This window comes from Panthera uncia, assembly GCF_023721935.1.
Source record: "Panthera uncia isolate 11264 chromosome A1 unlocalized genomic scaffold, Puncia_PCG_1.0 HiC_scaffold_16, whole genome shotgun sequence".
Taxonomy (NCBI): domain Eukaryota; kingdom Metazoa; phylum Chordata; class Mammalia; order Carnivora; family Felidae; genus Panthera; species Panthera uncia.
In genome coordinates this window covers 42,856,114-42,872,410 of record NW_026057576.1, presented here as the reverse complement: position 1 = coordinate 42,872,410, position 16,297 = coordinate 42,856,114, and the positions used below count along the sequence as shown (strand labels likewise).

At 36.3% G+C, this 16,297-nt stretch overlaps 1 protein-coding gene across 2 annotated transcripts in view; it reads left to right on the top strand.

Moving 5' to 3' along the window:
* KLHL1 (kelch like family member 1) overlaps positions 1-16,297 on the top strand; it is a 362,590-nt gene that overhangs the window by 323,321 nt on the left and 22,972 nt on the right. For both annotated transcript variants that reach the window (XM_049647049.1, XM_049647048.1), the window contains one exon: positions 14,882-15,094. In XM_049647049.1, coding sequence (XP_049503006.1) covers positions 14,882-15,094 — 213 coding nt within the window. The remainder of the gene's footprint in view (positions 1-14,881; positions 15,095-16,297) is intronic.

Below are 16,297 nucleotides of genomic sequence, written 5' to 3'. Positions count from 1 at the left end.
GGTTTCATGTTTTATTAAATTATTTCCAAGAATCTATGAAAAATGGTATCTTTTTTCTTTTTTGACCTATTCATGTGGTAGTTTATATAAATACTCTAACTGTAATGATCATTACATACATAAAATAAAACCAACTAATTGATGTTTCATTATTCCTTTGATATTTTGTTGCATTCCATATTCTAACTATGATTTTGCATCTATATGTGGTCCACATAGCTTTTGAAAAACCATTTCAGAACATTTTCCATTATGATATCTTAGATAATAATAATCACAACATGAATTGAGAAGCTTTCTACAATTTATCTGCTATAACTTGCTATAAACATCAGAAGTTTCTTGAGCAAGAGAAAGAAATAGTGGTAGAAAGTATATGTACATGGTTATATATATTCCCTTTAAAATTTTTATTTTACTGGGGCGCCTGGGTGGCTCAGTTGGTTAAGCATCCGACTCCAGTTCATGTCATGATCTCACGGTTCGTGGGTTCAAGCCCCACATCAGGCTCTGTGCTGACAGCTCAGAGCCTGGAGCCTGCTTCAGATCCTGTGTCTCTCCATCTCTCGGCCCCTCCCCTGTTCATGCTCTGTGTCTCTGTCCCTTGCCCCTCCCCTGCTCATGCTCTGTGTCCGTCTCTCAATAATAAATAAACGTTAAAAATTTTTTTAAATTTTTATTTTACTGATATTTTAAAGTGGAATGCAGGCCTATTTTGTTTATAATTCTAGACTATTAATAATATTCCATTTTGTATTGTTATAAAACTTCCTTTTGTATTGTTATTTTCCTCCTAATTTGATATTTTTATGTGCTAGCATATTTATTAATTTCATTTTGCCTTAGCTTTTGTCTGTTTCATTATTGTTCTTAATTTTTTTTTAAGTTTATTCATTTTTGATGGGGGGAGAGGGGCAGCGAGAGCACAGAGAGAGACGGCACAGAATCCGAAGCAGGCTTCAGGCTCCAAGCTCTCAGCAGAGCTTGACGTGGGGCTTGAACCCACAAACCGTGAGATCATGACCTGAGCTGAAGTCAGACACTTAACAGACTGAGCCAGCCAAGTGCTCCTGTATTTATTTTTATTTATTTTTATTCTTTTTATTTTTTATTTTTTTTATTTTTTATTTTTTAATATATGAAATTTACTGTCAAATTGGTTTCCATACAACACCCAGTGCTCATCCCAAAAGGTGCCCTCCTCAATACCCATCACCCACCCTGCCCTCCCTCCCACCCTGCCCTCCCTCCCACCCCCCATCAACCCTCAATTTGTTCTCAGTTTTTAACAGTCTCTTAATCAAACATGTACATATACAGAAGCTATGCGTGCTTTCTCCTCTTGTTTTTTTATTCATCAATTTGTGCTTGACTTAGTTTTATTTATTGACTTGTTTTATGTCTTGAAATTCAGAATTTAATAAAAGATAGTATTAATAACTATCTTTGTAGTTTATTCTTTAATGTATAGAAATTTTATGTACTCAATCTCTTATAACTGGACATTTTAATAGTTTCCAGTTCTTGAATTAAGAATAGTGCTGGGGCGCCTGGGTGACTCAGTCAGTTAAGCACCGGACGTCAGCTCAGGTCATGATCACATGGTTCATGGGTTCGAGCCCCGAGTCGGGCCCTGGTACTGACAGCTCAGAACCTGGAGCCTGCTTCAGATCTGTGTCTCCATCTCTCTCTGGCCCTCCCCCTCACACTCTGTCTCTCTCTCTGTCTCTCAAAAATGAATAACCTTAAAAATTTTTTAAATACTTTGATAAGAACAGTGCTGCTGTGCATGTCTTTATGTACATCCTTTGTGAGCATGGGTACACATTTTAGGTGGGTATAGACCTGGAACTGCAATTGCTAGGCTATGTGGCATTCTTGCGTTCAGCTTTAGTAGATACTGCTTTTGCAAGCTGTTTTCTGAATTTATTTACACATTAAAAGTGTATTCAAATTCTGGGTACTCAGGGGGTACCTGGATGGCTCAGTCGGTTAAGCGTCCAACTTCGGCTCAGGCCATGATCTCACGGTTCAAGAGGTCGAGCCCAGCATTGGTCCCTCTGCTGTCAGTGTGGAGCCTGCTTCAGATCATCTGTCTGCCTCTCTCTTTGCACCTCCCCTGCTCTCTCTCTCTCTCTCTCTCTCTGTCTCTTTCTCAAAAATAAAAACATTAAAAACAAATTCTGGATACTATATACCTCACTGACTTGGTAATGTCATTCTTTTATCTTTTATGTTTTTTATACATTCTAGTGGATAGAGCTATCACATTCCACTAAAGATTAATGAGATTGAACATTTTAAAAATGTTTATTAGTCATTTGTCTATCTTCTTCTTGAAGTATATGTCTTGAAGTATATGGCTTTTATATTGGCTATACATGGAATTCATCAGTTTGGTCGTTTCTCTTGTCCTTGTAATTTTTGGTCAGCTAGGTTATGTAATATCTTAAGAAATCCTGTTTTCCTCTAATAACATACTTCATAACAAGTATCAGAGTGTGACAGTATTTAATCTTAGTTTTTATTCATGAAATTGTTACATTTTGAGTACTTTTGTCCCAAATTTAATCCAGATATTCTACGTAAGTATTTTAAATTACTTCATTTTCAAATAATCTTTCTCCTTTAAATCAAAATATTATAGTTCTCATTTGAGTATCTTTTTTTTTCTCCTGAGTGTGATTTAATGACCTCAAAATTCTGTGATTTGATGACTGTCTATTAATGTCTAGTTGCTTTTTCTGTTTTACTCAGAGAGAAACATAATTACTAGAAAGTGACCTTTCATGGTTCAGACTCATGGCAGAAAATTGTTTCAGCATCACCCTGGACAGCCGTTTATCTTTTTCTCATGATTTTTTTTCTCCTTGTTTTGTTTTCACATATCGCTAATGTGTCATTCTAACCTGACTGTTGCTTCTCTGAAGATTATTTTGAATAATTTTCCCAATTATACTAATAAAAGCCAATTAACAGTCCTTTTAAGTTTAGATCCTTTATGATACCATTTGTTGAGGAAAAATAAATAATTGTTTCATGGCTTAAACTTAATGAGTATATTCTGATAAATTCAAGAGCAAAATTATATCAATTTCATGAAACATTTTGGTCAATCTTCCAATAAGACAGAGTAAGCTAAGTAGTAGATATGTCATCTGATGCCGGCAGAGTCAACATACTTGATAAATGAAGGAAACACAACAAAACAGTGAATAGACATTGCGATGTGGTCATTGGCCATATAAAACCTCAGAATCCCCAAATAGTATCTGTTCTAGTGAGTCTTTTTGTTTTTTCTTTGCTCTCTGTTGATTTCTCAAACTTTGTAGCTAAACGGTCTTTCTGGTTTGTTTCTCTTTATTTCCTGAGTTAGCTCAAGAAGCAGATACTGATATTGTCTGAGCACACCCATAAATAGGCCTGAATTTTTAATCAATGTATGCTACAGAGAATCTTAAAAACAAACAAGAAAAAAATAGCTGGGTTCGCTTCATGATTCACTGTGGCAAAACTTATTCTGCTCATTCATTCAAAACTTCATATTAATAATACTCACCGGGCAGTTGCAATTTCTGTGCAGCCTGAAACTGACACAGTTTGAAGAATCTTACAAAGTAAATGTGTGTTGTTTTCTCCAGTGTGCACCAATATCTAGCACAGTAACTTAAGCCTCAAGGACTGTCATTTGCAAGGCGCCTTCCAAGAGAGATACTATTTCTAGTTTTGTATTCAACTTTACTATTCTTTTTCATAAGCTGGGATCCCAAATTGCCTAAGTTTTTGTATGATAAATAATTTGTATTAAAATTGTATTGTCTTAGATTCACACATTAAAAAACAACTCCTTGTTTGCTGAGTTTCCCTGGGACTACAAAGAGGCTCAGGAAGTATGTAATTTATCTCCTGGAAAAAAATTTTTTTTTAATCTGGGACTTAGTTAATTTAACAGATTTATAGAAAGTGGGGGAGCACTGTAACGAAAAGGAACAATTTGTGTCAAGCCCCTGAGTGTGACATGCAAACAAAAGGAAGACAAGTTAAGTTTGTCTGTGACATAATGAGAGAGAGTGGCCGCAAGGATTTGGAGAGAAAGGCAGACCCTGGGTCATACAGCAACTTAGTATAGGTAAAGATGTTATAAAAGGTTAAGAAAGGGCAGTGACACGGTTGCATTTTATGAAGATCACTCTGGCTGAAGAATAATTTATAATTTTCCAAGGAAACTATAAAATTATCAGAGTCTCATCACACTAGTAGACTGGATATAGTGTATTCCCGTGGTCCAAAGGGATTATTGGATAAACCATGCCTCAGAACTAGAATGTAGAGCAAAGGAAGACAGTTCATTTGAGCTCCCTGTGGAGCATGGCTGCTTCCAGATCCCTCAGTCTGGCATACACTACCTGTTATGATTGACACCTAGCCTTCCTTCTCGTCTCCACTTCTACCGGCTGCCTTCCAGCGCCCTATGTCCCAGCCATACCGAATCACTCAGTTTACTCGAACATGCCGACACGGTACACACACTTTTGCCCTTTCACAGATTCATCTCTCTGCTTCAATTTCTTTTCCATTTTTTTTTTCTTAATATCTCGTGACTCTGCACTCACCTCCCACTGTCCACCTAGTTTCTCTGCTCAAATTTTCACCTCATCTTTGGATACATTTGAAATCTCTCCAAAGTGACACAACTCTAGCCTAGCACAACTCTCGTTGGTTCTCTGTGTGCATTGAATTCCATGTGGCAACATCAATACTAAAAGGATTCAGGTTATTGCATTTGAGGACAATAGTGTCAGGAAGTATTAAAAATGCATTAGATTTTCTTTTACCCAAATAAAACCTAAATGAGACCATTTATATTATTTTCCATCATCCAAAGCCTAGTTCAATCTGTACCTTTCCATAAACCACTTTTTTAACTTCACCCATTTAAATTTAATCATTCCTTCTTTTGTGTCCCCAGGACACATGATTAATACTTTTTTCTGCCATTTGTCAAAATCTTATTTCAGGGGAACATAGGTGCCTTTTCTTTGACAAATTCTATAGATGAATCACCCTTTTTCAAGAACTGAAATCCAAGAACTTAATCCATTTAAAAAAATGTACAAACATGTACCGGCCATGGTGATTTGTCAAAGAAAATAAATCAAATCTGCCCTCAGAGAGCTTACATTATGTTAAAGGGAAATAGAAAACATGAAAGGAAGGAAATGCAGAATTGCAATCGGTGGAGAGGAGTTGCTGGCAAGGAAATATGGAAGGATTAGGTAGTAGAGACCATTTCTACCAGGTGTTAGGTTAGTGAATTCTACCAATTTTTGGAATGTGGTTAATTGACCCCAATTCCTGTGCATATTTACAAGTAGAGGTTTCTTGTAAAAAAAAAAAATGGGCATGTTCTAATAATTAGAGTTAAGTGTTTTCTATCAGACTTCTACATACAACCTTGCTTACCAGCCATGTTGCAATGTCAGCAAATCTAAACTAGATTTGCCACAGGCATCCACGTTTCATAGCAAGCAGGAACAAGAGCATTCATAGAACCTGTTGTAAGCTTACTGAAATTCTGCTCGCTGTACTGTAAGATACTCTAACAGGAACATCTCATGAGAGAGCTCTCGGAAGGGCAGATACTAGAGTATTCTGACAGCAGCACCGACAAGACTTCTCTTGGGATCAGATTAAAGAGTTCTCTATCCATTGAGAAACAAAGGATCACACAGAGTTCTGGATCCAGGGAGTTGCTTCAAAGGTCTTACACTGTGGGGGGTGTGAAATTCTTATATTTTTATTATGCAAAGGAAGGGATGTCTGAACATGGTTTCTAGGTAACAATACATTGTGAGTGAAAATTATATTTTGAATATCATCGGCTTAGTCAGTAAGACCTTCAAATATGGAAGCACTGGTATTGGAAACACTTTCTGTAGCCATGAAACTGGTAACCAAAGGGTTAATGGAACTGCTGTAAGCTGCAGACTAATAAGAACAGCTGTGAGGTTTTACTCAGATCTTTTTGTTTTGCCTTTGAATTTCCCTCACTCTCCTACTTCAGGAGGGTGGAGGGGGTAGATTTGAGACTTGTCCTTCAGTCTCTTTGTTTGGCTGCCTCTGGAATAAATCCTTTCCTTGCTGCATACGCCATGTCTTAGTGATTGTCTTTGCTGCACATCTGGCAGAGGGACTTAAGTTTGTTTACGGATTTGGTGAGCCAGGCAGAAGCTCTTTGCCCTTGGTTTGTAGGTCCCCAGCTGCTGACAGGCGTTAGGTGATGAGTCCATGCAGCAGCTGGGACTCTTTGTCCTAGAGAACATCCCTGGGTCCCCACTCCTACTATGGCAAGGAAATGGTTTTTGATTTCAGTTTGGACAGACATCTCATGGTGAGTATTTTGTGTGCAACCACAGATGAGCTTAGTCTTCTCCAATTTGGTTTGGTTTACATTCTGCTACCCATTCGGTTACCTCCAAATATGGGGTTGTGTTCTTTTGGCCTCTTTTTCTTGATTAAGAAAAGGATGACTAGGAAGCCATTTAGTTCAGTAGGTGACGTTCTGACTTTTAGGGAGGAACCAGTGCTCACAGAGTTACTCTGGACTTAATTTGGTTTGGTTATTGATGCAGCTTATAGTAAAAAACAACTTTGTTCTCATTGGAGAATGGAAAATGATAGTTTGACCCCTGCATGTGGCCCTTTGGGCTGTATTCTTTAAAACTTGGCAATCTTTTTTTTGTGCAATACTGCTTGGACACAATATTTGTTAGACTCCAGATAAAAATGGCCAATTAATGGACCCATAAATTGTAATACCATCTTGCAATTAGATTTGTGTTGTAAAGAGATATTTGGAAATTAGGCCTTTAACATGTTTTTTGTTATCTTGTTTATATATTTTATGTGTCTCCACATATGTTGTAAATGTGATATTTTCTGTACTTCTGGATTGTATTGCTAAAATTAATTTGCAAAAGAGCTCTATTTAGTCAGTTTAAAGGTAAACACGTATAAAAATCGGGCATTCTAAGACTCAGAAATATAGAAACTAACCCAATTGTTTTGCAAGTTCACATGATCTGGGAAAATAATTCAGTTAAAGATAATTTAATGTTGTTTTAATTAAAATGGACATGTCTTCAGAATTCTCAGAATTATGTATGAAATTTTTATTCTTTCTGTGCTTATTGAATGTCAAATAAGTTCAACTTATCTCCATTGAAAAATTCATCAGAAAAGAAAAAAAAAACAACTTGGACTTTGTCCAATGCCTCATGAAGTTTTATGGGTAATCTAAAAATAAAAAATAGTTATAAATAATTTTAATACATGTAATTAAGACTACTGGAAATAATAAGGGAAACAACTCTGTATGCAAGGGAAATGAGACTGGGTATTTAAAAAGGGAAAACTTAGGACAAACTCTGAATGTAAAAAAGACAGCTGTAGAAGGTTTATGAGAAGGGGATCTTTGGAAAAGAATTTTGTATGTGGTTCAGACTGACTAAGATTATGGAGATTAGTACGTAAAGTAGTTTATTGGGGAAGAGAAGGAAGCATACGAAGCAAGATTAGGCAGAAGCTGAGCAGTGATACAATATCAACAGAAGCCTTAACTAATTCTCTGAGGAGTTCCAAAAGTTGAATTACCCTTCATAACTATTCTAAATTTAGGCAAAAAGGTTGGACTTTTATGACAGTCATAGGATGTGACCACCTGGGCAGAGGGCATGCCCTTGGCAAGGCAGCTGTCTTCAGTCAAGGCGATCCCTGATGGCCTTTGAGAGCTGAGGACTCTTGGCAGCCTTCCTATAGCTGAGAGTCCTTCATTCCTGATAGAGATTCTAGTCAGCACATCACAGCATCTAGCGCAAGAACTCAGATCCATGCAGTGCCCTGGATGTCCTTGTCTCAATAAGTATATATCAACATGGGAGATAACAGGGAGGAATAAAGGAGGAACTACATACATTTTTTTAAAAAAAAAATTCATCTTGTTGGAATATAATGTATTTTTGACTAATTAGGCTTATTTCTTTGGTATGTCAACTTACACAAGCATTGTCAGATAAGTGATGATAAATCTTCTTAAGTTGTATTATATGGTTGAATGTTATAACTATTCTAGAAATTATACAAAATCCCTAAGGTTTTGATACATTCTGGTGTAAATGTCATCAAGTGTAATTCTAATTATTAAAGTGTTGTATGTCACAGAATTTTCTTGTCAATTTCACCATAATGACAAATACAGGTCTCTGATATCTTTAAGGTCATAAAACTCAACTAAGAATTTCCAGAAGTAATGGGAAAGCTGCATCCAAAGAGGCTCTTCTTTCTCTAAAGTTTTCTCTTCCAGACTTAAGGCTATCTATGACTTACAGAAATTTGATAAAATATTTCTTTGTAAACAAATATGAAACATTTATCTTTTTCTCTTTACAGTCCTTCCAGAAATCAAAAATTCTCAGTGATTATTCTTATATTTCCATGATAATGTATTTATTTGCAGGAGTTCAGTAAGAATCTGGTCTCCTTGTGACAGGACACTGTTGGAAACACTCATTTGACTGAGGCTTTGGCTGGACAGTCGTATTTGAGGGAGCCAATCATAGACTCAGATATAACCATGTAGTTTCAAAGAGCCAAGGTTGGCTTTGTGCAGCCAATGAAGCCCCTTGGAAAAATCCTAAAACCTTGTTTATAAGATTCCCAGGAGTCATACCAAGGCACTTCCTGGTAGGTGCAGAAACTTCAGGATATTTGGGGGACTTATAGATGAGAGGAATTCATCCAGATCTGCAGGTATTGCAGGCAAAGCCTGATAGCAAGTATTCTCTTAGCCTTGAGAAACTTAAAAATTCAATCTGAAATTCCTTATGAAAATTTCCAGCAAAAGGCACCTGGGTGGCTTTCGGTTAAGCATATGACTTTGGCTCAGGTCAGGATCTCACAGTTTGTGGGCTGGGCTCTGTGCTGGGCTCTGCACTGACAATGTAGAGCCTGCCTGGGATTCTCTCTCCTCTCTCTCTCTCTCTCTCTCTCTCTCTCCCTCTCTCTCTGCCCCTTCCTTGCTTAAAGACGTAGGAAACCGAGCACCTAGAGTAACAGCTCCAACCTTGTTGGACAGGATCTTATGAAGTGCTTTTTACCACCCATTCTTCAGTGAAACTTAAGGGAATTAAGCCATGATTCATCATACATGCATGACAAGAATCCACAGGTTCCCTACACACAGTCAGTAAGGAGAACTTTGAAATAGCCTGCTTGGTCTAGCAAGTCTCTGATGGACCTAAAACTGCTATTTAGGAGAACTGGTTTGAAGATATCAGTCAATAAGTACAATAAGCTACTTGTTTACAACAAATCTCCCCTAAGGTCCTAGATAAAACAGAGTGATAACCAAAGTACAAAAACTTTGGTAATGCAGAATGTTGGGTTTCAACCTGGAACTAAATGCTCCATTCCTCTAATCCCAATCTTCCCCCATTCCAGCAGAAAGTAAATAGAGAGGTCATCATCCCAATTCCCTCAAGAATGAGCAATGATCAAAAGACAGTGGGGATGGAAACTAGTAACCAAAAAGTTAACAGGGCTACTCTCAGCTGCAATTTTTTTTCATTTTTTCCCCCAAGTTTATTTACTTATTTTGTAGGCAGAGGGTAGAGAGGGAGAGAATCCCAAGCAGGCTCCACATTGTCAGCACAAAGATTGACACTTGGCTTGATCCCACAAACCATGAGATCATGACCTGAGCCAAAATCAAAAGTCGTACACTTACCTGACTGAGCCACCCAGGTGCCCCTCAGTGGCAAAGTTTCACCAGCTATTTTCCATTTGACTTTAGATTTCCCCTACTCTACTCTTTCAGAAGGGCAGTTTTGAGACTTGCCCTTCTGTCTCATTTGGCTGCCTCTGGAATATACCCTCCCTTTGTTGCATACTCCATGTTTCAGTGATGGTCTTTGCTACTCATCAGGCAGATGAACTCGGGTTTGGTTACAGTCATCCCAAAGTATGCACTATTGATAAAGTATGACTATTAAAAATTATAATAATATACTATATTGTAAAGTATGAACTATTAACAATGTATAAAGTTAATTAAATAACTTTACCCAGGATACAGTTTATACAATGTTAATTTTCTTGGAAAAAGACAAAATGAGATCAGGAAAGACTTTCTAGCATAAGTGATGAATCACTGTTATCTACTCCCAAAGCCAAGAGCACACTGTATACACTGTATGTTAGCTAACTTGACAATAAATTACATAAAATAAAATAAATAAGCAAAAAACAAAATAAAAGATGGATTATTTAATTTTATTTATTTTGAGTATTTTTGATGTACATTGTTACAGTAGTTTCTGGCATATAAGATAATGATTTAAGTTCTCTATATCTCATGTTATGCTCACATAGTTATGTTATAACTACCATCTGTCACCTTCCTTACAGCACTATTATAATATCATTTATAACTACCATCTGTCACCTTCCTTACAACACTATTATAATATCATTGACTATATTCTCTATTTTGTGCCTTTTATTCCCATGACTTGTTTCATGACTTGAAGCCTGTGTCTCCCCTTTGCCTTCACCAGTTTTGCCCACTCCCACCCCTTTCCCTCTAACAACCTTCAGTTTGTTCTCTGTAGTTATTTACTTTTTAAATGTATTCATTTTTTTATTTTAGAGAGAGAGAGAGAGGGAGAGGGGCAGAGGGAGAGAGAAACTATATATATATATATATATATATATATATAATATATATAAATAAATATAAATATATATATTTATATAAATATAAAATATGTAAAAAATATATTTTTTAACTTTTAACATTTATTTTTGAGAGACAGAGACATAATGCAAGTGGGGGAGGGGCAGAGAGAGAGAGAGGGAGACACGGAATCTGAAGAAGGCTCCAGGCTCCACGTTGCCAGCAGAGCCCAATGTGGGGCTCCAACCCATGCACCGCGAGATCACGGCCTGAGCCAAAGTCGAACGCTTAACCTATTAAGCCACACAGGTGCCCCAGAAATAAAATCTTAAGCAGGCACCATGCTCATCATTGAACTTGACAAGGTGCTCAATCCCAAGACCCTGGGATCATGATCTAAACCAAAATTAAGATTCGGATGCTCCACCAACTGAGCCACCCAAACGCCTCTATTCTCTGTATTTATAGGTCTGACTCTTCTTTTTGTTTGTTTATTAACATGTGGAATCTAAAGAAACAAAACAGAAGGTAGATTCTTAAAGGGGGAGGGTGCACTCCTACTTTTTTCTTTGTCCTGATGTTTGAACTGTGGTTGTGATAGCAGGGGCTACCTCAGGCAATCAGCACAAGAGGGTTTGCAGAGAGCTCTACAATGGGATTTTAGCATTACTGTACATTTCCTAAGTAAGAAGTGCTGGCAATTGTTTTTTCACACTGTCCTGCAAGGATATTTGTAAATCAAACAGCTATGGAAGATAGAACCACTGTCTTTCTTTGGAGCAGAGAGAGCAGATTCATTCCTTGGCCAGAATAATAAAGATAATGGCTCCTTTCACAGCAAAGCTTGGCAGGTTTGTTGGCAGCTTTCTTTAATGAATTAGCATTTCCTAAACTTAATGTTCCTCAGATGTGAGAAAGGCCAAGCCCCGCTGCATGTGCAGTATTTACTTGAGTCTCTTATCTACCCATTGCGACTTGGCAGGGGACAAGACCCAACGTAAACATGAAGCTCATGTTGCTTATTGTGCTGTGAATAGTAGCATTTTTTTCCTCTGACCTAGGAGTCTTTTGTCTTCTTCCAGCATGTATGAAGCTAAGATAGGCTAATTTGTTAGATTTCAAGTAGTAAAAGAATTTCAGATTACTCACAGTTCTTGACAAAAGGTCATACTCTACAGATGATATGCTTTCAAGTGGGAAACAGCCTGGGTCTCAACACGTTTTAACCCATATCCAAATACAGGATTTGTTTCCTGAAACTGCTATATTTTATTTACTACAATTTTAAATATGTGGCACTCGCTCAGATGGGCACCTGGAAATTAGGTCTTTAAACACTGAGACCTGGTAGCTAGACTTGAGGTTAAACTCATCGGTGTGCTGAATAAACACATAAGTTAGGGAAAGTAGTGTGGGAAGACTCAGATTCTTGCCATTCTCTGCAAAATTCAGAAAAGTTTACTCACATCAGGGATATTTTTGATCTCCTGCCAATTTTTGACATGCAAGGGATATATTGGTCAATACTCACATTAAACTGAACTAGGAACCTGATGATGCCTAAGAATGTTATTTCTCTGTGCTTTTCTCATTGCACACGAGTGGAATCCCAGTGCAGCAGCATACCACACAAGCCCTTCATTCTCACCAGCTGCACTTCTTCGTCCCCTCCTTCCCCACCACCCCTTCCTTCAATGTGACATACCTGCCACTCTTTATTTATCACCTGCTGTGACCTTTCATGCCTCTTGTCTTTATGCATAATGCTTTCCCTGCATGTAGTGCTTTCCCCCCTATTTCTTCATCGTACAAATTTCTACTCATCTTTCAACTCTAAGTTAAAATGTCACGTTTCCTTTCTCGCTGTGAAACTGTCAGCTGCCACTTCCTATCATGTCAGTGCATTTACTTCTAGCATCAGATTCTTCTCTGCTCTTCAGATTCTCAGCATCTAATTTGTCATTGGAGTGAAACAAAGCAGGGAATTAACCTAAGTTATGACTAAATAGCTTGTGAGGGCAGATCTGAGAAGATAATTGTCCATGTAGTTATGTGTATACATTATAGCCTTTTTTCTAACTGCTTGAGAATATACTGTTTCTATCTCTTGGTTATTTTTATAACTTTAACAATACTTACAGCAATAGTTATTATTGTTACTTATTTTTCCATTTAATTCTTAGTCACTTAGCAAATTTATGTTTCAAAATAAGTGGATTAGAGATGTTGTTTGATAGCATATATTTGTAAAGTACATAATTTTCAAAATCTTTCAAGTATTAAAATACATCATTAGTTTTAACTAGGAATTCATAAAGCAGTCCAAAATGACACTATTATCTTTTACACAAATGACAGTTTCCTCATTTCTTTTTCAAAGTTCATTTTTGAGGAAAAATTCAGTGCATTTACTCTTATCAAGTAATTTTGCCTTTGTATTAATCAATATATTATACTGAAATTATAGTAATTTCATTGTTCACCTGTGGACTATATAATACCATAAAATCTATATAGAAAAACATTATGAGTGACATGTACCAAATGAAAGAAACCATGATAACATAGCCTAAGCTGCAGTAGGTAATTTATAAAATAATAGCTACTATACATCAAACATTTATGTTACAAAAGGGACTGTCAAATATTATGTCATTTTCATTAAGGCATGACATAAATTTCTTTTTTGTGTAATCCCTGTGTTACTGGATTTTATTAAGGGAGGGTTCACACAGAAGAAAGGGACTGAATAGTGTTTGAAATATGCATAATTACATTAAAGAAGTCATTGATGTTGTAACTTGTGAACTTTGCAGGACTATTTAATTTCCAAATAAAAGGCTATACTCCCAAGCTCAATATTTGAATTCTGTAATGTAAGCAATATGCTTAATTATCATTAGTTTCTATATACATTTAACTATATATTTGTAGGTTAGTATTTTAAATAATTACAGAAAAAGAAAATGTGTGATACATTCTTGCACATAAATACTGTATTAGCAATGCTGGGTTCACCTAAATCAATACTATAATTTGTCAGTGTAATGTGTATAAATAAAAGAGGAGCTTGAAGTCAACAATTCCTTTAAAACAATAGAAAAAATGGGGGATACTTTTCTTATATATAAATTCTGTACCAGGGATTGTGCAAGATGCCTTGTATGGAGATATTTACTCAATAAGTAAAATTTCTGCAAAATTTTACATTTTAAATAATATCTAAATTTTAATAATTTAAATGACAAATATTTAAATTTTAATAATTTTAATTTTAAATTTTAATAATATCTCATGATTAGAGCGTACTTCTTTTGAGTTAGATGTTCATAGAAATAAATGAAGTTCAGATTTCATAAAGTATTTAGAATGAGAAAAACTTCTTAGTGAATATTTCACTTCTGGGTGTTTCTGCGAGTTAAATTGCCCAACACTTGTCCTTTAAAATGTTCCTGTTGGTTAATTTCCACACACTGAAGACTGAGACCTAGCAGACAACCATGAGTAATCAAGCAAAGAGGCCTACAGCCATAAAGGGCACACTTGGGCAGTCAGTTACATTTTATCATGCTCAACATTAAGAGAAACATAAAACAGCTTTTTAAAAAATATGTATCTAGGATATGAAATCAGTTTAAACATCATTTTCTAGAGTTACTAAAGAATATGAGAGCATGCATTTGCAAATCTAAGACCTGAATGATTTTATATACTAGACAATAGTGTCTTCCTGCACATTTACTTAAACTTAATACTGTACTTTCCAGTTTCTATTTCCCATTATATTAATTATAATGTCCCCTGGCTAAAGCAAAAATTCCATAACATCTAATCTTATTAAAACACATTTGAGAGTGGCTGAGCCTGGGTGGCTCAGTTGGTTAAACGTCTGACTTTGGCTCAGGTCATGATTTCCTGGTTCACTGTTCGAGCCCCACATTGGGTTCTCTGCTGTCAGCACAGAGCCCGCTTCAGATCCTCTGTCTGCCTCTCTCTTGCATGCATGTGAGCAAAAATAAATAAACATTAAAAAAAACCATTTGGGACTCATATGGTGATCGAAAATATATTTTTAAAGATCTTCTCCTTTTTTATATTTTGTCATTCAGACCATAAGATTAAATCTTGTTTTTTTGATTGTGTTTTTAGGTTATATTCAGTTGGAGGTCGTGATGGAAGTTCCTGTTTGAGTTCAATGGAATACTATGATCCTCATACAAATAAGTGGAACATGTGTGCTCCAATGTGTAAGAGGAGAGGAGGTGTTGGAGTGGCCACGTGCGATGGTTTTCTCTATGCAGTAGGAGGTCATGATGCTCCTGCTTCAAATCACTGTTCCAGGTTACTAGATTATGTAGAAAGGTAAGATCTAAGATCACAGTTACAGTGAGAGAAATAACGTGAATTACAATGATGCCTAATTTAAGTGATTGTAAAAACTGCATAATTTAAGGAAGGGTAAATTCTACTTTCTAAATCTCTTTCTGTTTGTCTCTTTATCCAACCCTCCCCCCATACACACATACACACACTTTCATTATTTTCTTTTTAATTCCAGCATAGTTAACTTACAGTGTTATATTAGTTACAGGTGTACAATATAGTGATTCAACAATTCTATATATTACTGAGTGCTCATTGAGATAAGTGTACTTTTAATCCCCATCACCTATTTCACCCATCTCCCACCCACCTACACTCTGGTAATCATCTATTTGTTCTCTACAGTTAAGAGTCTGTTTTGTTTTGCTTTGTTTTGTTTGATTCTTGTTTTAATTTTTCCTTTTTTTTTCTTGAATTCCGCACGTGAGTGAAATCATATGGCATCTGTCCTTCTCTAACTGGCTTATTTAGCTTGCCATTATACTCTATAGTCCCATCCATGTTGCTACAAATGGCAATATTTCATTCTTTTTATGGCTGAATAATATTCCATTGTGTATGTATACCATATCTTCTTTATTCTTTCATCTATTGATGGACACCTGGGCTGCTTCCATAATTTGGCTGTGGTAAATAATGCTGCAGTAACATAGGTATGCATATATCCTTCCGATTTAGTATTTTTGTATTCTTTGGGTAAATACCCACTAGTGTGATTACTGGATCATACAGTAGTTCTATTTTTCTCCACATCCTCACCGACACTTGTTTCTTGTGTTTGATTTTAGCCAGGCTGGCAGGTGTGAGGTAATATCTCATTGTGGTTTTGATTTGCATTTCCCTGAGGATGAGTGATATTGAGCATATTTTCATGTCTATTGGCCATCTGTAGGTCTTCTTTGAAAAAGTGTCATGTCCTCTGCCCATTTTTTAATTGGATTTTTTTAGTGTTGAGTTTTATAAGTTCTGTAGATATTTTGGATACTAATCCTTTATCAGATACGTCATTTGCAAATATCTTCTCCCTTTCCATAGGTTGCCTTTTAGTTTTGTTGATTGTTTCTTTCACTGTGAGGATGCTGTTGTTATTGTTGTTGTTTGCTTTGTTTTGTTTTGTTTTGTTTGATGAAGTCCCAGTAGTTATTTTTGCTTTTGTTTCCCTTGCCGCAGAAGAAACTAGAA